This window comes from Silene latifolia, chromosome 8 (genome assembly GCF_048544455.1).
Source record: "Silene latifolia isolate original U9 population chromosome 8, ASM4854445v1, whole genome shotgun sequence".
Classification (NCBI taxonomy): domain Eukaryota; kingdom Viridiplantae; phylum Streptophyta; class Magnoliopsida; order Caryophyllales; family Caryophyllaceae; genus Silene; species Silene latifolia.
The window spans coordinates 3,293,226-3,315,473 of record NC_133533.1 but is presented as its reverse complement, the minus strand read 5'-3'; the positions used below and the strand labels follow the sequence as shown (position 1 = coordinate 3,315,473).

Here is a 22,248-nt window from a genome sequence, read left to right as displayed (position 1 = left end):
ACATGTTATTCCGGTTGCCCGTCCACGTATTGTAATATGAGGGGAATGGTGTCCTACTTGGTAGTATTCTTAATTAAATTATAGGTTGTAGTATTTTGAGAAGGGCGCCCATAGGTTGTAGTATTCTCATTAAATAACCCTTTAGTAAATGTGCTCAAAAACTTTATACTAAAGCAGAACTCAAAAACTTTAAAATAAAACTCACAAAATAAACAATAAGAGGTACTACCACAGATTTATAGTCTATAAACTGCTAATTTAACCGATGTAAAACTTTCTAGTAATAAAAGAATATAAAAATAGAAAACGATCTAATGATTAGATGTGATTGATTTATCGTCTTGTTACCACCCTCTTTTATCAATTAAACGAAAACAATGAATACGAGACCGATTGAAATCAAATGTAACAAGGTAAATGAAAGGTAAAAGAAGAAATTAAATTACCAAAAACATGGTATTGGATAGCAAGATGAAGGAGAGTCTCCTTAGAACGATTCACTACACCAGCAAGATAACCATCCTTCTCAACCAAATACACGGCTACCGAAACATTGCCGAACAGAAGCGCAACGTGAGCCGGCGTGTTCTCATCCTTATTCACCACCCTCCATGGGAACACCCTCTGACTGCCACATGGCGTAGTAAAATACTCGTAAAGTTGTTGGACGACAGCCTCGTCCCCAACCTCGGCCGCAATGTGGAGCGGAGTGTTCCCGTGGCGGTTCTTGTCACATATTAGCGACTCGCAGATCGGTGTCTGAGGGAGGCTTTTAAGGGCTTCTTGTATAAAATGGTTTTGCTGGTGTTGGGCTGCTATGTGGATTATATTGTTGTTTTGGGAAGTTTTTCTTAGTAATTGCTCTTCATTTTTGTTGCTAAATACGTTAACGTTGCCTACCACTGCTGCGTAGTAGACTTCGTCTTCCATTAATTCCGACATTGATCGCCTCCTCCGTCTTCGTTTTTTTTTTCTCGCGTTCCGGAAATTCGTAGAGAAATCCAAGTCAACGATTCTATGAATACTTTGTAGAGATTATCGTTCTTTGTAGGCGTAAAATGGATCTACAAATATATTTATACTCCGAATTAACTCATTGTTAAATAAGAATTTGCATTATTGTATTTGTTTATATGAAATGAGATTTAATATTGAGTCAAGACGACTTCATACTTTATTCCTGATATAGAGTAATAGTCTAATATATAGAGATGTGACATAAATGTGAACTGCTTGTCACCTACCTACATGCTTCATTGACAAAGTGAAGATAACGTAAAGAAAAGTTCAATCGCAATGATAAGATATGGGCATATGGCATGAGATTATTTCTTCTATGGGTAATGGGTGTTGTCCAAATCAATACATGATTTTAAAAACAGTAAGTCTCTTTTGTGACGGCCATATCCGTCACAAGCTTGCGACGGATCAATTACTATCCATGTGGATGGATAAGACAAAACAAATTGCTACTCAATAGGCCCTCTGCTTTTGTCTTATCTATCTAACATGACTAATACTTGACTAGTCGCAAGCTTACGACGGATATGTCCATTATATATGAAAATTTGTGTTTAAAAATATGCGTAGTTGTCAAATCATTTTTTGAGATCTTAACTCTACAATGACCGATTATAAATGTTTTATTTTCTTTAGATTTATTTTCGATTTTACATATTTCTTACTTAGAGAGAATTATTTGCCATGGTGTTTCTTACAATTCATGGACTATACAACCAGATGTATATGTTGTACGGTGTAGAACCTGAGCTTTGTGTCAAAGTATCCGAGCTTTATATTAAAGAATATGAGCTTTATTAGAAAGTATTGACTTCATTCATTTACACATTAAAAACATGAAATTTAAATTAGCTCAGAAAGAATACATGTAAGCTCGAATTCTTATACTTGGTTGTACCATGCTTATGGTACAACTGGATGTATAATCCTATTTGTGTGTTTCTTATTACTTAACACTTTCTTTGTCCAAATCATTCGTTAACTTTTGTTAATATATCCGCATAGAGAAAATAAAAGCTAAATAAATTATGAGAAAGTATAAAGTATATACGAAGTACAATGGTCCAGATTTCATACCAACACACTTTTCGTATCAAATGTACTAGTTGACTTTTTAATGATGGGAGATAGGGGTGGTCAACAGTGCGGGTCGGCCTTACTAACCCGGACCCGGCCCGCCTGTGACCCGCTGATGAAACCGGCCCGCCTGACTTGGACCCGGCCCGATCCGCCCTATATCCGGGTTGGTTACGAGTCCCCAAATGTCAAACCCGGTCCGCCCAAACCCGGACCCGCCCTAGACCCGCCCATAAACCCGCCTCACGGATCACTTCTGACCCGGCCCGTCCCGACCCGCCTCAACCCGGCCCGTCCCGACCCTTATCCGGGCCGGTTCCGGATCTCCCAAAACCTGACCCGACCCGGCCCGGACCCGGCCGACCCGCACTGTTGACCACCCCTACTAGTCTCAATTAAAAACGCTTATACATCTCATTTAATACGGATTCAAATCATCCCATTTGATTCTCATAGAAGATCTTATTGGTTTGGTCATTGGTGTTCGCGAAACCAAGAAGTTCGTGTCCCTGTAATTTTCATCAAGGAATTCTACATTTCCTTGTTTTACAGCTTCATGTTCTGCTTTCGTCAATTTTCTCCCGTCTTGTATCAGGGCTCTTTAAATCTCATCTATAATTTACAACGTGAATTGAACTGAACTGCAATGAAATTAAAAGAAATGGACTGAAATGATCTCAAGTGAACTTAATCAACTCAATTACCTCTTTAAGTTATTGCAGCAAAGAGCCGGCTGAGTCACCGCTTGAACCATGTTACTGTCGCGATTCCTAGCAGCAAGGCCTAGAGTTGCTACACATTCCAAAAGTATTTTCTAAGAGCATATACTTGTGGAACGTGTAGCAACTCTAGGCCTTGCTCGTAGCTTGCCACCTTATGGTTTGTGGGGCGGTGCAAGTTGGTCTGACCAGACTCCTCGTCATGGACCTCAGCCGCCTTGGGGCGGCAGCTAGCTAGCATGGCTTTAATAGCCCAATGCAATAAGTGGGTTTGAGTGAAATGAAAATATTGATGAATATGAGATCCAAATGAAATGAAACAAGCTATAAGGTAAATGAAAAGTAATTAAAGGAAGAAATTAAATTACCAAAAATATGGGGTATTGGATAGCCAGATGTAGCAAATTAAAATCTTCTTAGAATGATTAACTATGCGAGCAAAATAACCATCCTTCGTTCTCAACCAAATTAAACACGGCGGCTCACGTTGCGCTTCTGTACGGTAACCAAGTTCACGGCTGTGAACACGTTACCGTATAGAAGCACAACGTGAACCGGCGTGTTTCCGGCGTTGTTCATCACCCTCCACTTGGGAAACATCCTGTTGCTCCCACATTGTGTCGGTAAACGACCAGCCTCGGCCGCAATGTCGAGCGGAGTAATTGAGATGTGAATTTGCATTATTGTATTTATATTTTGAGTCAAGACGACTTTCTACTTTATTCATGCTACAGAGGAGTAATAGAGATGTGCTGTAAACGTGAACTGTCTGTCACCTTCCTAGTTCCTACATGCTACATTTAGGGTGTGTTTGGATAGCAAAAGTGGAGGGAAAGGGAGGGGAGGGGGAAGGAGGGAAGGGAAAGGGAGAGAAGAGAAGGGGAGGGGGAATGGGGTGTGAGTGTTTGGATACAATTTCCCTTCAAATCTTGCCTATTGTGGAGAGATTTTGATTAGGCTTGGAGGAGGGAAATTGGATCCCTCCAAATCTCTCCCCCTCCATTTCCCTCCACCCTCATTTGCTATCCAAACAAGGGATTTTAAATCCTCAACTCTCCCTCCCTTTCTTTTCCCTCTAAATCCCTCAATCCAAACACACCCTTAAGGAGTGGAGATAACATAAAGAATAGTTCAATCCATGATAAATATCGTTTCTGTATGGGCGTGACCCAGACCCATACACGGTTTTAAGTTTTAACAATATGCGTAATTGACAAATCATTGTCTGAGATCTTAACTGTACTCTACAATGACCGAATGTGATTGTTCTTTAAGTGATTTATTTTCGATTTTACATATTCTTTACTTAAACAGAATTGGTTGTCATGGTGTTTCTCGTTACTCCGTACTTAAAGGTAAAACATATACAAAGGTCTAGATTCATACAAATGTACTTTCTTCATCTCTATCATTTATTTACTTTTAATTAAAATTAAAATATCGCTCAAAATGAATATAAAAGGTAAATAAATTACGAGTAGGTGATAATTTACCTATCAAATGCAATAGTTGACTTATTAAGGATAGGAGATGTGCAACATGCCTACATGTGTATGTACACATAGTATGCTAACTAAAGGGAATATAATAACAGACGAAAAGAATTATTTACATAAATCAAAATTAATAATGCATTTATTTTCTTACAGAATAAATATTTCTCGTCTAACTCGAGTGTTTCTTTATACGAGTATGTAAAGGCCTGTTGGAGACGATGGAGTAAATCGGTATCATTTCATCATTACTATACTAGTTACATAGAAATAGACGATTTAAATGATTCAGATTTATAATAATAATAATAATATTTGAATAGTTTGTGTTTATTAGAAGAAATAGAGACAATAATCGAGGCTGAAACCAAACCTACCGAAGTAAAAAGTCAGTGTTTAACCAAGTTTGGAAAAATTTGTATGATCCATTAATCAAAAACTCATATTCAAACTTAGTATTGGTATCCTACGAGGTCCTTATCACAAAAACTCTGGAGAGACGGTCTCTCAATAGTGTTATTGAAAGACCTCTCACATAATGGGGTGAGGGACCCACTGAATTTATTTTTTCCCTATTATGTCTCTCACTAAATTAGTGGGAGACGGTCTCTCATGAGACCTACCCTTAGTACATTACCATTACATTCTTAAGTCACTGCAAGGGATAGGCCGGAAATAAAGCGATACGTTTTAAATGGATACGGGATTACAGGGTATATAATATTATATGAGGCTGTGTAAAAAAAATAAAAATAAAAAAATAAAAAAAAATCCTTGAAAGAGAGAACCTTGACATGAAACGTGCTCGAGGCAAAGGAAGCATAAAACTGCATCTGCTAAACAAAAAAATTTAAAAACGCCGTTGCCGGGGATCGAACCCGGGTCACCCGCGTGACAGGCGGGAATACTTACCACTATACTACAACGACCTTGGTTGATGTATGTCATCTTGTAAACCGTTTTATATAGCTTTATACGTTAAAAAGCAGAAAAAAAAAATACCGTGATGAGGATCGGGAGATTGAACCCGACGTGAATCGAACACGCAACCTTCTGATCTGGAGTCAGACGCGCTACCATTGCGCCACGGATCCTCTTGTTGATTATATACGCTGTTAATTAATCATGTCTTTTACAGAAGCGTTGCATTTATTTTTATTTTTTATTTTTGTAGAAAACCGTTGCATTTATCAACAACAAACAGAGCAATGGCCGTTCATAGTGGAGCCAGTTTGATACACAAGTGTCGGGTGGGGTTGGTTCTTTGGTGATCGTTTGTGGTGGGGTGGTCAAGGTTCCATCGAGATAGGGAAACAAGCAATGGTCATTCATAGTGGAGCTGGTTTGAAAACTCCATTGCTTGTAGGTAAGAGTGTCGGTATGTTGGATATAATTGTGAAACGTGATGACGGAAATCAGTTTGTTAGGTTCATCGGGGTTGGGAAGTTACAAATTGACGTGGGATGCCATCGGATATTTCGAAAAAAATTAGACGGATTTCTGAAAAAATTTGCGAGGATCAATATGGCTTGATACCAGGTAAAGAATTGGTGAAACATGATTTTCATTGAATGAATGATACAAGTAGGTTACGACTTGCCTAAACAATATTACAAAGCGAAACTTACCTAAAGGTACAAGATAACATCACTAGAACTCGAGGAAAAAATACAGTTCATAATTACAAAAGTGGAGCAATAGTGAAATTAATTCTCCTGATACTCCCTCCGTTCATTTCAATTTCGTACGTTTATTTAATATATGTAAGAACTTTAATCAAACATATAAAATTGAAATTTAGATAGACAAGTTATCCAACATCCAAACCAGAATCCAAAGAGTCCAAAAGAGGTCGAGGAGTCGAGGACACTTCACCTTTACTAACATCGTCTATTGACCTAAAAAGAGCAGAGCAATTTCTTAGTAAACTGAAAGGGCGTCTACCCAAAGATGAGGAGGTTCAAAGTGAACGATAGCATCCCGAGACGGTGTGAGGATGACAAGCGACTTCATAGCGTCATCTACTGATGCTCGAGTCACATATCGCGATGCATGAATCACAATCTTTTCAAGCGCCTTTGAGTTGGTGAGCAAAAACTCGAGAAATTCAAACAAGGGCTTCATTGATTGGCAAGATACTTGGAATCCGACTACCTTAACAATCTTGAGATGCTGGAGAGGACACCTCGAAATTGTACGGCTTGACTTCCAATAGTTTTCAGGAGGGACATCGGCATGCTCTACAACACACTATGATCATAAATTTGTCAGTTATCTTGCGAATCAAAACGAATGCAGAGTAAAAACAAATTATCTTGCGAATCAAAACGAATGCAGAGTAAAAACAGAACATAATCTGAAGGGAGCTAACAATGAGCCATGAGAAAGTATAAAAGAAACAACAAAAAAACACTAAGTTAAACGAAGCATACCGTGTCAGAACAATACGAGAGTTTGATTACTAATGATTCTAATTTAGGCGAGCTGTTCAACAGACTTGCTATTCCACGATGACTCCATTCAATTACAGGTATGCATAGAGTTAGACTTCTTCGTTCAGAGAAACGAGATGATAGGTTGTATGTTGCACTTGATAAACCCTGCACAAGTTTAGGATCTAGTTAATATGCTAACTTCAAATCACAAAGATACAAACACCAACAACTAAATAACATAGCCTACGCGGTTTTGGGGGTTTCTGAATGTGTAAGTAGAGAGGACATGGGGTACATTTAACAAATGTTTGCGATTTTTCAGCAGCTAATGGGGACAAGGGAAATAGTGATTACCTTAATAATCGATCCACCAACCGTTAGCTGCTTGACACGAGAAAGGCTCTCAAGAATTTCTGTGGCAACATAATCTAATCTTGTAGCTAGCTGCAAATCCGTATCATCACTCTTCTGAGGCATAATAGTAAAAGTCATCACCGCCTTCACCAAACGCCCTACATCAAACAGCCGAAGTTTTGTCTTGTATAATGGACCCGACACTTCCAAGCACACGAGATATGGCCCTGAAATCTCTAGCACACAATCTGCTTCCTCAAGAAGCCAGAAGTTGGGAGGTTGCTTCCCAACAATGCGCAGCACCCTTAAACTAGTCGAATCAATCTTCAACTTATCAAATCCCGTGCAATCTATCAATTCCAATGTGTCTAACGCACTACATCCGCCTAAAATCCTCGAAATTAATTCGTCATTCATCCTTGTTTGGGTTATACTCAACATTCTCAGTCTGCTACAGCTAATGTCCAACTTCTTAGAAAAATCACAACGACAGATAACCAATTCCTCTAAATTCGCATTTGTATGCAGAATTTCTGGCAATGTATACCTTACATCTCCAAAGCGACGCCCATGAATCCGTCTGAAATTCAAATGAAGCGACCTCACCTACAAAAACTCCACTATTTTCATCTGATCTCCAGCAGCATATTCAGCTCAGCAAATACATGTTTCTTTATACTCCCAAATGCAATTAAATCGCACTCACAGTTCAAATAATCAATTTTTTTAATAATAAAAATTCTAAAATTCTAGTTTTCCATCGCTTCCCATGGAGAAAGAGATTCAACATTCTTTGATTCTGGATTCCATTTGAACAGAACAAAATGACTCGCTAACGTGGTTGTATTTCTTTTATTGTGAAGTTAAAGTTATTCAATACTATTCCTATTTCCTACACAATATCATCATGCCTTATTCCAAAAGAGCCTCGCCAGGCTGAGTACATACGACCACCCTACATGCTAGTCCTCGACTAATATTATTCTTGTTACATGAATATCGCTTTTCTTCACACGAAAACTCAATCGGTACAAATCTTCTTAAAATCTAATATCAACAATACATCAATTACTCAATACGAAACATTTAACTAGTAGAAAATTGGCCAGAACTCAACCATTTCTCTTACACTTCAAATCCCGATATCATCTAATTTCAACTATACATCAATTACTCAATACGAAACATTTAACTAGCAGACACTTGGCCAGAATTCAAACATTCCTTTCACACTTAAAATTCCGATATCATCTAATTTCTACAATACATCAATTACTCAATACGAAACATTTAACTAGCATAAACTTGGCCAGAATTCAAACATTTCTTTCACACTTAAAATTCCGATATCATCTAATTTCTACAATACATCAATTACTCAATACGAAACATTTAACTAGTAGAAACTTGGCCAGAACTCAACCATTTCGCTTACACTTCAAATTCCGATATCATCTAATTTCAACAATACATCAATTACTCAATACGGAACATTTAACTAGTAGAAACTTGGCAAGAACTCAACCATTTCGCTTACACTTCAAATTCCGATATCCTCTAATTTCAACAATACATCAATTACTCAATACGGAACATTTAACTAGTAGAAACTTGGCCAGAATTCAAACATTCTTTTACACTAAAATTCCGATATCATCTAATTTCTACCCTACATCAATTACTCAATACGAAACATTTAACTAGTAAAAACTTGGCCAGAACTCAACCATTTCTCTTACACTTCAAATTCCGATATCATCTAATTTCAACAATACATCAATTACTCAATACGGAACATTTAACTAGCAAAAACTTGGCCAGAATTCAACCATTTCTCTTACACTTAAAATTCCGATATCATCTAATTTCTACGATACATCAATTACTCAATACGTAACATTTAACTAGCAGAAACTTTACCAGAATTCAAACATTTCACTTAAAACTCCGATCAATAACTCAATACGAATCATTTAACTAGCAGAAACTTGCCAGAATTCAAACATTTTTTTTTACACTGAAATTCCGATATCATCTAATTTCTACCATACATCAATTACTCAATACGTAACATTTAACTAGCAGAAACTTTACCAGAATTCAAACATTTCTTTTACGCTTAAAATTCCGATCAATAACTCAATACAAATCATCTAACTAGCCGAAACTTGGCCAAAATTCAAACATTTTTTTTACACTTGAAATACCGATCACTTTCATTCAACAATAAAAGAGATTACGAAAAACGCACAAAGGAGTACGATAAAAAGTGTGAAGTTGAATTATACCTGCTTCTGAATTGCGAAATTAATCCAATAATCAACGGATTTTCTATACATAAAATCATAATCAAAATTAAGCTCGAATTCGCGAATGCATGTTCGACGATAAAACCCTAGCGCAGTATCGACGATACTGATGAAAACGACGCCGTCATTGCCGGTAAACTCGTCGGAGAATCGGAGCGAGTCGACTGAGTTCCAGAGCGAGTTGAATCGTTTTGATAAGATGCTTGTTCTTGCTGCTTCAGTGGTAAGGAGGTGAGAAAGGATGTGAGCGAGTGCGAGGTCGGGTAACTCACTGAGTCGATCACGAGTTGGTTTGTTGTTCGGGTTTTCGGTGGAGACTTCCATTGGACTGCACAGTTACTCTTCGAGTGGATTTTGATGTTTCAATTTTCGTAAATTCTTGTTTAAGAATATCAGTCTAAGTTAAAACCGGTTAATTATTATCCACTTGTATATACCGAGGACGGCATAGTAACCAGTTAATAGATTATATAACCAGTTGTATCCAGTTGTATGCTCTAGAATTCGAGCTATAAGTTTTGTTTTAAAGAAGTCGAGTTATACCATAAAATTTCTGAACTACTCACTTAAACATAAAAAAAAATTAACTTTAAGAAAGCTCAAAAAAATTACACATAAGCTCGATAAGATATAACTTGATTGTATAATGTTATTGTACCACTGGAGGTATAATGTTATTTGTGCATAGCAACTGTGTAAAATATTACGGAGTACTATTTATTAACTCCTTTAATTTTTTATTTTTAAGTATTTTAAATATTAATTTAGAAAAAAATTTATGGTTATTTTTTACAAGTGATTATTCAATTTATGCAACTAGAAAAACCGTATTTGTTAACCAAATTACCAACTAACTGACCCAACAGGCGGCAAAAACAACTAGCTCGGCTAGCGGCCCAACTTACATGCCCAATTGATCGGCCCAACTAGTGGCTATATAAACATAGCTAATTAAAATGGGTATAAGGCCCACATAGCACATTTGATCATCTAGGTATCCAACAACCATGAGTATATTCATTTCACAAATTCATATTTTTTTTTTTTTTTTTTTTTTTTTTTTTTTTTACAATAATAAACTGATTATATTAAAGAAAGCAAATACGTGTACATGTAGTTAGCCTGTAGCCAGGCTTACAGACCAGTGAGGATACATTACAAACAAAGCACGGATTTCACGGAAGGAATTCCGCACAGTAATTGGTACTGGCAAAGATCTTGCCAGAACGGAAGATAGTTTACAACAAGTAACATGAAAACAAACCGAACTAAGCCTCACTGACTGAGCATACCGCATAGCCAATAGGAGAGCTCTAGTAGATGCGTCAAAACTTGATTTTGCCCGTATGACATTTGTTTTGGAATACCCCAAAACCGAGCTAGAGATACAGCAGGTGAAACAATACATTGTTGAAGCTCGGCATGTTGAGATAGAAATTGAGACCGCAGCTGCTGGAATTAGTGTTTGTTCCGAAACAAGGTGAGGCGAAGTAGACACAGAAGAGGAGTTCAACAGTGAAGAGCGAACCTCAGATAATTGAATATGTAAATGAAACAGATCAGCAATAAGTCGACAAGTTGACGCAGGATCAACCAGACGGCTGCGGAAGATCACTGAGTTTCGAGTAGTCCAGATGGCCTGAAGAACACAACAAAAGTAAAGGCAGAGCGAGTTTAGATTAGATACCTTTGATTGACGATGGAAATATGATATGAAGTCCGCAATCCAATTAGTAAAGGAGATGGATGGGTTAGCTAAAGCATTTATCCCGAGGGCTGATGATTTCCATAGATGTTGTGTAATAGAACAAGACCGGAATAAATGTTCCTCTGTTTCAGGCGAATTTCGACATAGATGACATTCCGGGTCGACTTGCACATTTTTAGCTAGCAAATTATCAGTTGTTGGCAGAATATTATGAGCTATCCGCCATAACATAATTGCGAACTTCGGCGAAACCCCTTTATGCCACACATGCTTCCAAGGAAATTTATGAACAAAAGGTCGTATACATCGGGCTGCGGAAGACTGTGACCAAAGGAAGAAATAACCCGAGCTTGCAGAATATGCGCCATCTTCTGTATATTTCCAGTAAAGAAAGTCATCAATGTGTGGAGCAGGTGGTTCCGAAGCAATAATTTCTTTGGCACAGCAAGGTGAAAAATATCGGGATACCATGATAGGATTCCAGTCTCCCGATTCCAGTATGAAATCTGAAAAAGAAGATGGTGTAGGATCTGGAATAGGGTTGATAACAGACGGGACATTTCCGTTAATCCAACGACTTGACCAAATATCAATTAACTGTCCACTGCCAAGCTTCCAGCAAATTCCGCTCTTAGCTGCACTGACAGCTTGACAAATGCCTGACCACAAAAATGACGGTTGAGAAACACGAGACTTAGCTAATGGGATAGGTAAGTCCCGGCCATACTTCGGAACTAAATATCTTGCCAGTAAAGCCGTTGGTTGTGAATGAATACGCCAGAAATTCTTAAGAAGCAAAGCTTGACTCAATAGATGAGAGTTTTTGATGCCAAGCCCACCATATTCCTTTGGAGCTTGCAGAACATTTTGCGAAAGCCAGTGAATGGAGTGTTTATTCCAATCATTTCGCCACCAGAACGCCACAAGCAAGGCATCAATCTTACGACATACACTGAGAGGGACAGGTACCGATGAGAAGACATGGTTTAGAGAAGCAAGCAAGATTGCCGAAATAATTATCAATTTACATGGCTGGCTGAGATGGAGAGCAGACCAAGATGCAATGCGAGTAGTAATTTTATCAATATAAGGATGAAACAGCTCAAACCTTTTACGAGGGATATCAATCGGAACTCCTAAATAAGTACCAAAGGTGGGAACCGGTTTCATCTTCAAAATAGAAGTCAAATGCGCTCGATAATCCTCCGGTGCATTCGGGCTGAATTTAATAAAGGATTTGTTAAAGTTGATCATTTGTCCCGAGGCATACTCAAAATCCTTGAACAAATTCCGCAAAGTCTCGAAGGACGAAGGAGTAGCTTTGCAACAAAGAAGTGCATCATCCGCATAAAACAGGTGCGAAAGAGTTGGTGCATATCTCGAAATCTTGAGGTCGGTTAAGGATCCATTTCGTTCAGCCTTGAGCAGTTGCCGCGAAAGAACCTCCATACACATAATAAAAAGATACGGAGACAGTGGATCACCTTGCCGAAGACCACAAGACGATCTGAAAGCTTCAGAAGGTTCTCCATTAATAAGAAGCCGGTAAGAAACTGTAGACACACATTCCCAAATAATATTTCTCCAATAAGTCGGGAATCCCATGTGCTTCATAACCAGCATAAGAAAAGTCCAGGAAACCCGATCAAAAGCCTTGTTCATGTCAAGTTTAAGCACAGCGAAACAGTTAGTACCCTTTTTCGTCTTATTAATATAGTGCATAACTTCGTGTGCAATAAGACATCTATCTGTCATCAGGCGTCCAGGTACAAAAGCTTGCTGAGAATCAGATACAACTGATGGAATCACCAACTTAAGTCTGTTTGCAAGACACTTGGACGCAATACGGTAAATGACATTGCAAAGACTAATAGGTCGATACTGAGTAATCATCTCCGGGTGTTCCACTTTCGGAATAAGTACAATATGTGTGTGATTCCATTCCTTCAACATAACTCCAGTATTTAGAAACTGTAAAATGGCCACAGACACGAGGTGTCCAATCTGGGACCAAAAAACCTGATAAAAGCGGGGTGTAATACCGTCTGGGCCAGGTGATTTTGAACCATCCATACCACGAAGCGCACGTAAGACATCATTATCAGTAAACGGAGCTGATAAAAGAGAACATTCTTCTGAGGAAAGTGAAGGAATATCCAGCTCCGAAAGTAAGGCATCAGTAGACTGAAAATAGTCGACATTGGAAGAATGAGATGTACCCATCATAGAACGGAAATGAGAAAGGATTTCTGATTCAATTTCAATTGGGTCATTAAGCCAGTTCCCAGCAGGAGTTCGAAGCGAAAGCAGACGCTGCTTGGAAGATCTTTGCTTAACTCGGTTAAATAAAAATCGAGTTGGAAGGCCATCTAGTATTTCCTTACGAGTCTTGACTCGTTGAATCCAGTACCCATGTTGCTTAGAAATGAGCTGAAGATGAGATGATCTCAGGTTGTGATATGTATTTGCAGCTGCAGAATCCGAAAGGGAAGCAGAAGCTAGCTCAAGTTCGTTCTCAATCGATGACCAATTTATACCATAGCAAATCCGGTGTCGAATAACCCAATTCATAATAGCAAATCGAACAGTAGCCAACTTTCGGGATAGAATATAGGAAGAGGAGCCAGAAGCTGGAGTGTTCCATGCATTAGAAACCAGAGCAACTACTTCCGGTAATTGAAGACACCAATATCAACACGGTATGGTCGCTTACGTGACTTTGAATGTTGTGTAAAGCGCAAAATAATCGGCGAATGATCTGAAATAAGAATAGGTAAATGTAGCACCGAGGTATAAGGAAAAAGATCAAACCAATCCTGAGTTGCATATGCCCGATCAAGGCGTTCCATAATATAATTGTCATCTTGTTGGCCATTCATCCAAGTAAACCGAGGACCAAAGAAAGGAATATCAACGAGACAATTATGAATTCTCCACGCTGTAAAATCAGCTTGGCCCCTTATTGAAACTGACCCGCCAAGTTTGTCCGAATGCAATTCCACTTGATTGAAATCGCCAATAACCAGTAAAGGAGAACAACCCAAAATTACATTAGAAATTTTATCCCATAAAACCGACCTGTATTGGAAAACAGGTTCCCCATACAGGAACATTACATACATATCACTAAAAACACCTTGAGTTACAGTAAAGCCCATCTTACAAAAGATAAAACGAGGACAACTACATATAACTTGAATATTTACACAGTCATCCCAGTACAAAAGAAGACCACCACTACGCCCATTAGAGTCCACTCCAAAGTAATTTGGAAAACCAAGATGGGTAGTCTTCATTACTGCATTGTCAAAAGGCAGATATATATGCATTAAACATAAAACGGATTAAATAGTTAGGTGAGATAAAAAGCAGAATGATCTAATAAATACAAAAAAAATCTTTTTCTATCTAACAATAAGAGTTATTATACATCCTAAAATTAAAGCTTTGTTCTTCTGAACTTAATTTCAGACTTTTAGTTCATTTCAATTTTAGTTCAGTTCAATTCAGTTTATCTCTTCACAAATTAAGACCTTGTTCTTTTGGACTTTACTTTCAACTCATTTCCATTCAGTGCCGCTCAGTTCAGTTCATCTTAACTTCATTCAGTTCAATTTAGATTATCTCTCCACAAATTAACTCTTACCTCAGTTCTGGGTTCGGTTCAGTTCAGTTCTTTTTAGACGAAAAGAACAGGGTCTAACCGCTTAACTCTTACTTCAGTTCCGTTCAGTTAAATTCAGCTCCATCAAGTTAAATTCAGTTTAGTTCAGTCATTTTCAACCAAAAAATACAGGAACTCATAATATAACCATCTTAAGAAAAACACCGATTCGTTTTTATTATTATATAGATGTCTTTTGACGTTTAATAATTTAGTTTTGACGATGGGTATATAATGCTTACACATTTGATGACGCTACTCCACTTATATGAGTTCTTCCCACCACCTACCACACCACCATCACCCTTTCTGCAACTACCACTTGTCTTCTTAATTTGTAAGTTTAATTCCTTAAAATCTTTTTATTGGTTTTTTTAATTTGCTAATTTCAATTTCAATTGAGTTACTTAATTTCATAATTACAGTTTTAATTACGCATTAAGCTTAATAATCACATAATCCCATCATGTTAATGTTTGATTCCAAACTCCATAGACTTACCACATGATTTATTTGTGTTAATTGTATTCCGCTATTGTTGTTCTTTAAATTAGATATTCGCTCCAACTCAACTGATTCTTTACGTTTATTTCTCGAGAGGAATTTTGAAAAGGCGTAAAGAACTTAACTTTTTTGAATCATTTCAATGTCCCCTAATCTGAATGATCTCATAAAATGTGGGATTTTGCTCAAGTAGAGTTCGCTCTAACTCAACTGATTCTTTACGTTTATTTCTCGAGAGGAATTTTGAAAAACGTAAAGAACTTAACTTTTTTGAATCATTTCAATGTTCCCTAATCTGAATAATCTCATAAAATGTGGGATTTTGCTCAATTAGATGTTCGCTCTAACTCAACTGATTCTTTACGTTTATTTTTCGACGGGAATTTTGAAAAAGCTCAAAGAACTTAATTTTTTTCAATCTTCAATGCTCCCTAATCTGAATGATGTAAAAGAATCCAGGACTTTGCTCAACTGTGATTGAATTACTTTCATATTCGCTCTAATTCAACTGATTCTTTTAAGTTTATTTATTTTTCGAGGGGAATTTTGAATAAATGTAAAGAATTGAACTTTTTTTTAGATCATTTCAATGCTCCCTAATCTGAATGATCTAATGAAAGTCTAGGACTTCACTCAATTTTGATTGAATTACTTTCATATTCGCTCTAACTCAACTGATTTTTTAGGTTTATTTCTCGACGGGAATTTTGAAAAAGCATAAAGAACTTAACATTTTTAGATAATTTCAATGCTCTCTAATCTATAGATGTAATAAAGTTTGGGACTTTGCTCAATTGTGATTGAATTACTTAGATATTCGCTCCGACTCAACTGATATTTTAGGTTTGTTTTTAAGAGGGATTTTGAAAACACATAAAGAACTTAACTTTATTCGATCATTTCAATGCTTCCTAATTTGAATGATCCATTAAAATCTGGGACTTTGCTCGGTTGTGATTTTAAGAGGGATTTTGAAAACACAATTTGAATAACTTAGATATTCGCTCTAACTCAACTGATTCTTTACGTTTGTTTTTTGAGGGGAATTTTGAAAAAGCGTAAAGAACTTAGCTTTTTTAGATCATTCCAATGCTCGCTAATCTGAATGATGTAATAAATTCCGGGACTTTGCTCAGTTGTTATTGAATTAAGGCCATGATGAGTTTTTGGAAGTTGTTTGTTTGCCTGGCGCAGTGGCGGAACCTAGCAGGGGATAGCAGGGACGATCATCCCTGAAATTTTCCGACTTTCTTTTTTTTTCTGACTTTAATGCATTAGTAATTTGGCCCCCTAACATCAAATCCTTGTTCCGCCACTAATGTATCAACTTATGGAAAGGAATGTCTACGATGACTGCGGACTGTGGAGATTGAGCGAATATACATTTTTTTGTCACTGTTATAGAGTTGAGATTCTGCAAGTTTGTATCTATTGCCTTGGGCCTTGAGACTATTATGAAAATTATTGTATTGAGAATGTAGCCTTAAAGTCCTGGGTCGGGTTGCGTCTGTCATTGATGCTCTTTTATCTTGAAGTCATTTTACTTGGATAACTATCTCCCTTTGAAAAATGAAAGGAAGATAACTCGCTTCTCTGGCAGCTCACAATTCTGTATTGCAGTACCCAATGTGGAGATGTGCTTGATTAGCAATTGAAATTTTATTTTTGTAATGATGTGCAAATATTCTTTAACCTCTGTATTTTTTGCAGATTTGCATATACAAAACTACAAAAGCTCAAGAGCTTTGTATGAGCCTTAAAATGTCGATCACAAATACTGTAAAGAGATCAGTGGTGTCTGTCATTTTTGATCTAGATGGTACGCTGATTAACACAGGTGAACTTCTATGATATGCCTTCGTCTATATATGCCCCTCAATATTTCTTGGTTCTTAATTTGTTTAGTTGTTTCTTTGTCTGTGCTCCAAGTACTTTTCAACAGGGTTTTTCTGCGCTTTTAATTCATATTTTGAGCAGAAAGCGAACTTGTATTATTCACGTGTTCTAAGCAACTGATAGTTTAGTTTTTAACTTGCCTTTTATGGATAGAGTTGATCTCTGTCTTGCGAGCGAGAAAAAATTTATTCCATGTCCCATGTAAGTAAAAAACGGAGGGAGTAAATGGTTGTTAGTTCAGAATTTGTTTTGTCAATGGCGGACTAGGAAGAAGTTTTTAAATTATTTACATTGGAATAGCGTGAATTGATGGCATTGAGGCGACATTCAAAAGCCCGCTGATTCCTTTAAACACTTTTTAGAGGTGTGAGAAACATTTGGAGTTTACACATGGTATTGGATACACAACCTTGAAATGTAGAACTTATGTATGTTTGTGCCTTCTGTTGGTGATTTAGTTGTCATTTGATGACAGATAAAGTAATAAATGAAACCTTGAGGACTTTCCTGGCTACGAAGTATGGAAAGCAATGGGATGGGAGAGAGGCTCACAAGGTAGTAGGAAAAACACCTTTGGAAGCTGTTGCTGCTATTGTCGATGCTTATGATCTACCCTGCACATCAGAGGAATTTCTCAAAGAAACCACCCCACTGCTATCTGATCAGTAATGAAACTATTCTCTGATTCCTACTTCCTGCAATATCTATAAGCACGCATAAACGTGTGAGGCTGCCATACCTCGGGTAGTTTGTTACGCTCTATGATTTATTCTGGGGGAATGGCAATATATAAACTGAACGGACTGGTTTATCTTTTTTATTTTATTTTCCTATAGTAACCCAAAGATTTCGACTTCTCCCTGCTGTCATTCTTAGCTATTTGCATTATGATTATGCATGGTAACATTGAGATTGATTTATTTTTCTCCGAAAAATTTGGGTAGATTGCCAGTGATGTTAGCTTAAGCTCACTAAAGTTAGATTAAGTGTTTCAATTACTTATCATTTTTGTACTCATTGTTCATTATTTCCTATGGAGCCAAAGACTTGTTACTCTTTGGTGATGGATTATAATGGAATAAATCAAAATGGCTCACTAAAGTGGCTGCGCTTCTTTCTTTTGTGAAGTAGCGGTCCTTCGATGCAGTTCTCTACGTAATTTTCATCTTGGGTCATTCGGAAACAGCCTCTTTGTGTTGCTAACACAAGGGTAAGGCTGCGTACATCCGCCCCCCCTTACCCCGCAATTTGCGGGAGCCATTGAGGCACTGGGGTAATGTTGTTGTTGTTGTTGTTGTTGTTGTTGTTGTTGTTGTTGTTGTTGTTGTTGTTATTCATTGTTAATTTTTGTGCTCCACCCCAACTCTTGTTCACTCACTGAGCCATCTCTCCCTCGATAACCGGCCACAATCCCACAGCCCCGCCATAGCAACCCCTCTTTCTACCCACAAACATGCTTACGCACACATAATCACTGGCCCATGCAATCCCTCCTCACCGGCGCCGCACATGGAACTCCTCTCTTTCATCTTCCTGGCCTATGAGGGCAACTACTTTAATTGGGATGGGTGAGCTTTTGAAGGCATTATCCCTGAGTTGGGTGGGTGGAAATGTGCAGTGAGGAAGAGAGGATTTGTGTGCATCAGAGAGATCGCAGGAAGAGAGTTATGTGGCTGTATGACTTATTTACATTTTTAGTTTGTATGACTTATATACATTTTTCGACTTGGTGCTTCTAGCTCGACAAGTTTTGCTATTCTGACTATTGCAATTTTGACTGTAGATGGAGTAAAATAAGTTCTCTTCCAGGAGCCAACCGTCTGATTAATCATTTGCGCAAGCATGGTACACCAATGGCGTTAGCCTCAAACTCTCCCAAATCATTCATAGAGCAGAAAATATCTAACCATCCGGGTAAGTCATGTTTGAGGTTGTTATCCTTCCTTTAGTGGCATTACATGTCTCCCATACATTTAAGATTGCCGTTGGGGCCATTATCTATGTTTACCGTTATGATTGAGGCTGCCAACTTTGACCTGGTTTTTCTGCGACTCTCGTGTAGGCTGGAAAGAATCATTTTCTGCTATAGTCAGCTTTGATGAAGTTGGAGCTGCGAAGCCGTCTCCTGACATGTGAGTAAATATATGCGTTTGAACATTAGCTTGATGAATCATATTTCATTCTTACGCGCATTCTCCTGGTTCTGTAGTATCTCCTCCCTGCTTTTATGCCGGCTAAGGGTGTAAATTTACCGCACCTGTGGGACTAGTGTGGTTTTAGATTTGATGTGGCTGAGCAATTTATGAATTGTGTATCATAGTTCTTACTATTTATTTTGGTGGGACAAGATTTTTGGAAGCAGCTAAACAGCTCAATGTTGAACCTTCAAGTTGCCTTGTCATCGAGGATTCTATGTAAGTGTCTTACCTAAACTTAAAACATATGAAAGCTCGCAAGATACATATCGTCTTTTCATTGTATTCACTGAAAGCATACTCTACTTGTGAGTTCTTGGCCTAATGGTAGAGACTAGAGACTGAAATCCAGTGCAGAACAGTTCCGAGGTTCCTTGTATATTGTCTTGGCCTTCTTAAACTGTTTAGCGTACTTTTAGATGAATATGAGATTAAGATGCCTATTTTTGAGTCCTAGAAACTAAATGCTTAATTGCCAGAGAGAGATGTCTGTGTAAGCAATCAATTTTTTTGGTGCAGGCTTTACTCTTTTGGTTTTTCTTGGTTGGATTGTTCTAAAAATTACTCACTAAATTGACTGCACTTATTTGTTGTGAAGTACTCCCTCCGTCCTGGTCAATTGTTGTCCTTTGGTTTTGGCACAAAGACCAAGGAAAGGGGAGGGGGCCAATTACTAAATTACTCATCAAATTCATTTTTAAATAGAAAGGACAACAAATGACTAAGACACCCCAAAATGGAAAAGGACAACAAATGACCGGGACAGAAGGAGTACTTCGTAACATTCATTGATGAAGTAATCAATATTTCCATTATTTTCACAATGGGTCATCCTCAAAACCGTTTCTTTGTGTTGTTAACACAAGGGCAAGGTTGCGTACATCAATCCCTGCCCCTTACCCTGTCATTTGCAGGAGTCGTGAGGTACTTGGGTAATGTTACTGTTGCCGTTTGCTCTACTGTTGTGTGAAGTATAGCACTTATGTTTGTGCATCATGCCTTCATCATATTACATGCATGGCAGAGTTATAATGTTTTATTACTTGCTGGTTCAGAACTGGTGCTACAGCTGGGAAGGCTGCTGGTATGAGTGTGGTTGCTGTACCATCACTCCCAAAACAATCGCATCTCTACACAATGGCCGATGAAGTCATTAATTCTCTTTTTGATTTTCGGCCAGAGCTTTGGGGCTTGCCTCCTTTTGACGATTGTAAGCTTTTAATAAACTAGAAATCAACTTAACGGTCTATACTTTTGGGATCTAATATGAGTTGTGTCATTATTCTGTAAATTTGCTGTCTGTAGGGATTGAGGAAACCCTTCCTGTAGATACTTGGCATATTGGCGGTCCGGTAATTAAGGGCTATGGCCGTGGCTCAAAGGTACTCGGCATCCCCACAGGTACAAATTAGTCACGAATCGTTTGATTTTGATAATTTTCTTCAATTTCATATACTTCCTCCAATCCGCACCAACCTACCCATGCTTCACAATACTTGAGGGGGTAATCCTCATCAAGCTCAACTCACAAATTTTCGCTTATCTTTCATTGATGCAATTCATGGACCGGAACCGGAATCGGCAAAATTCATGGACCGGACCGGACCGGATTACAAAAATTCCAGTCCAAGACCGGACCGGACCGGTTGGACCGGAATTACCCACTTTTTCAAATTCCGGTCCATTGGACCGGATCGGACCGGAATAAAAATACAATTTTAAGAACAAAATGCAAATAACAATAATTCCGGGCATTCCGGACCGGACCGGACCAGAAACCGGAATCTTGGAAAATGGTGGACCGGAGACCGGACCGGACCGGATTATGCCCACCCCCTAGTTACTATGGTGTCTCCCATCTCCTCGCGCCACTCCAATTTGAAAGCATAATTGTGTGTTTTATTAGTAAATCAAAAAATATTTTATTTTGCAGCAGTGCGCCAGTACTGTACTCGGTACATTTAAATTGTTCTCAACTGCGTAAATTGACGCCTGCTTGACCCTTACCATTACTTTGTTGTAGCTAATTTATCTATTGAGGGATTTGCGGACCGTCTTTCTGAATATCCATCGGGTGTTTACTTCGGTTGGGCCGGTCTATCTAAACGAGGCATATACAAGATGGTCATGAGCATTGGCTGGAATCCCTACTTCAATAATTCTGAAAAGACTATCGTGAGTAAACCATGATGAGCTTCTCCTTTTTTTACGAGTAGAATGAATTATTGACATCGTCTAATGCTTTAAGGAACCGTGGCTACTTCACGAGTTTGAAGATGACTTTTACGGGGAAGAATTACGGCTGGTCGTCGTTGGTTACATAAGACCTGAGGTATTCTGCTGAACTGCATCCAAATTTGACCATGCTATTCTCAGTTTATATGTTAACAGGTTTGATTTGTAATGGAATGATAACAGGCCAATTTTCCGTCTCTTGAAAGTCTCATAGCAAAGATTCATGATGACCGAAGAGTGGCGGAGACGGCTCTTGAGCTTCCCATATACTCAAAGTGCAGGGATGACCCTTATCTAACTAGCTTATTGCAGAATGGTTCCAGCTAATTACAAGTCAAAAGCTGAGAAGCTTTGCCCATCATATTTTCGAAGGAGATCATCGATTTTTTGGGGGAGTTTCGGAACATTGTTGAGCTTATGATTTAAAATTCATGGGTTCATATATATTGACTGTAATGTAATGTATGTGGAGTATATAAATGGCCTTATAGACATTCATAGCAAATCATAAAGTTTGCTTGTAGCCTTGCAGTACCATGTAATTCGGAATCGAGTTGATACTGTAATTCAAGACAATTAAGTTTTCCTTAAGACGGTCATATGTCTGTCATATCCGTCTTAAATTTAAAACGGGTCAAA

The 22,248-nt window shown here is 38.1% G+C and overlaps 3 protein-coding genes and 2 non-coding genes across 5 annotated transcripts; 1 reads left to right on the top strand and 4 right to left on the bottom strand.

Moving 5' to 3' along the window:
- Window positions 1-5,166: 5,166 nt before the first annotated feature.
- TRNAD-GUC (transfer RNA aspartic acid (anticodon GUC)) lies at window positions 5,167-5,238 on the bottom strand. The gene has a single exon. It is a non-coding gene; the product is annotated as a tRNA-Asp (tRNA).
- A 93-nt stretch (window positions 5,239-5,331) lies between these two features.
- On the bottom strand, window positions 5,332-5,403 carry TRNAW-CCA (transfer RNA tryptophan (anticodon CCA)). Its single transcript has one exon. It is a non-coding gene; the product is annotated as a tRNA-Trp (tRNA).
- Window positions 5,404-5,851: 448 nt separating this feature from the next.
- LOC141596041 (F-box protein At5g03100-like) lies at window positions 5,852-9,805 on the bottom strand. Its single transcript, XM_074416040.1, has 4 exons — window positions 9,387-9,805; window positions 7,099-7,704; window positions 6,742-6,909; window positions 5,852-6,559 (listed from the first exon to the last, which is right to left on the bottom strand). The coding sequence occupies exons 1-4, from the start codon at window positions 9,729-9,731 to the stop codon at window positions 6,230-6,232; spliced, it is 1,449 nt and encodes a 482-aa protein (XP_074272141.1). The 5' UTR covers window positions 9,732-9,805; the 3' UTR covers window positions 5,852-6,229.
- Window positions 9,806-10,524: 719 nt separating this feature from the next.
- On the bottom strand, window positions 10,525-14,411 carry LOC141597542 (uncharacterized). Its single transcript, XM_074418009.1, has 2 exons — window positions 13,829-14,411; window positions 10,525-13,745 (listed from the first exon to the last, which is right to left on the bottom strand). Exons 1-2 carry the CDS (start codon window positions 14,409-14,411, stop codon window positions 10,525-10,527), a joined length of 3,804 nt encoding a protein of 1,267 aa, XP_074274110.1.
- A 590-nt stretch (window positions 14,412-15,001) lies between these two features.
- LOC141596040 (bifunctional riboflavin kinase/FMN phosphatase) lies at window positions 15,002-22,208 on the top strand. Its single transcript, XM_074416039.1, has 11 exons — window positions 15,002-15,116; window positions 16,994-17,120; window positions 17,655-17,844; window positions 18,963-19,093; window positions 19,242-19,311; window positions 19,528-19,593; window positions 20,430-20,584; window positions 20,680-20,775; window positions 21,398-21,549; window positions 21,623-21,706; window positions 21,793-22,208. The coding sequence occupies exons 2-11, from the start codon at window positions 17,033-17,035 to the stop codon at window positions 21,934-21,936; spliced, it is 1,176 nt and encodes a 391-aa protein (XP_074272140.1). The 5' UTR covers window positions 15,002-15,116; window positions 16,994-17,032; the 3' UTR covers window positions 21,937-22,208.
- The last annotated feature ends 40 nt before the right edge of the window (window positions 22,209-22,248 follow it).

What these genes read in the sequence shown, in the direction of transcription:
- LOC141596041 (XM_074416040.1), bottom strand. Translation starts at nt 9,731, where the DNA reads ATGGAAGTCTCCACCGAAAACCCGAACAACAAACCAACTCGTGATCGA. An exon ending in TTGGTGGATCGATTATTAAG is followed by an intron (nt 6,910 to 7,098) that starts GTAATCACTATT and finishes AAACTTGTGCAG; the next exon opens with GGTTTATCAAGTGCAACATA. An exon ending in TCTCGTATTGTTCTGACACG is followed by an intron (nt 6,560 to 6,741) that starts GTATGCTTCGTT and finishes TTATGATCATAG; the next exon opens with TGTGTTGTAGAGCATGCCGA.
- LOC141597542 (XM_074418009.1), bottom strand. Translation starts at nt 14,411, where the DNA reads ATGAAGACTACCCATCTTGGTTTTCCAAATTACTTTGGAGTGGACTCT. An exon ending in TACACAACATTCAAAGTCAC is followed by an intron (nt 13,746 to 13,828) that starts GTAAGCGACCAT and finishes GGAACACTCCAG; the next exon opens with CTTCTGGCTCCTCTTCCTAT.
- LOC141596040 (XM_074416039.1), top strand. Translation starts at nt 17,033, where the DNA reads ATGAGCCTTAAAATGTCGATCACAAATACTGTAAAGAGATCAGTGGTG. An exon ending in GAAAATATCTAACCATCCGG is followed by an intron (nt 19,094 to 19,241) that starts GTAAGTCATGTT and finishes ACTCTCGTGTAG; the next exon opens with GCTGGAAAGAATCATTTTCT. An exon ending in ATAATTCTGAAAAGACTATC is followed by an intron (nt 21,550 to 21,622) that starts GTGAGTAAACCA and finishes TAATGCTTTAAG; the next exon opens with GAACCGTGGCTACTTCACGA.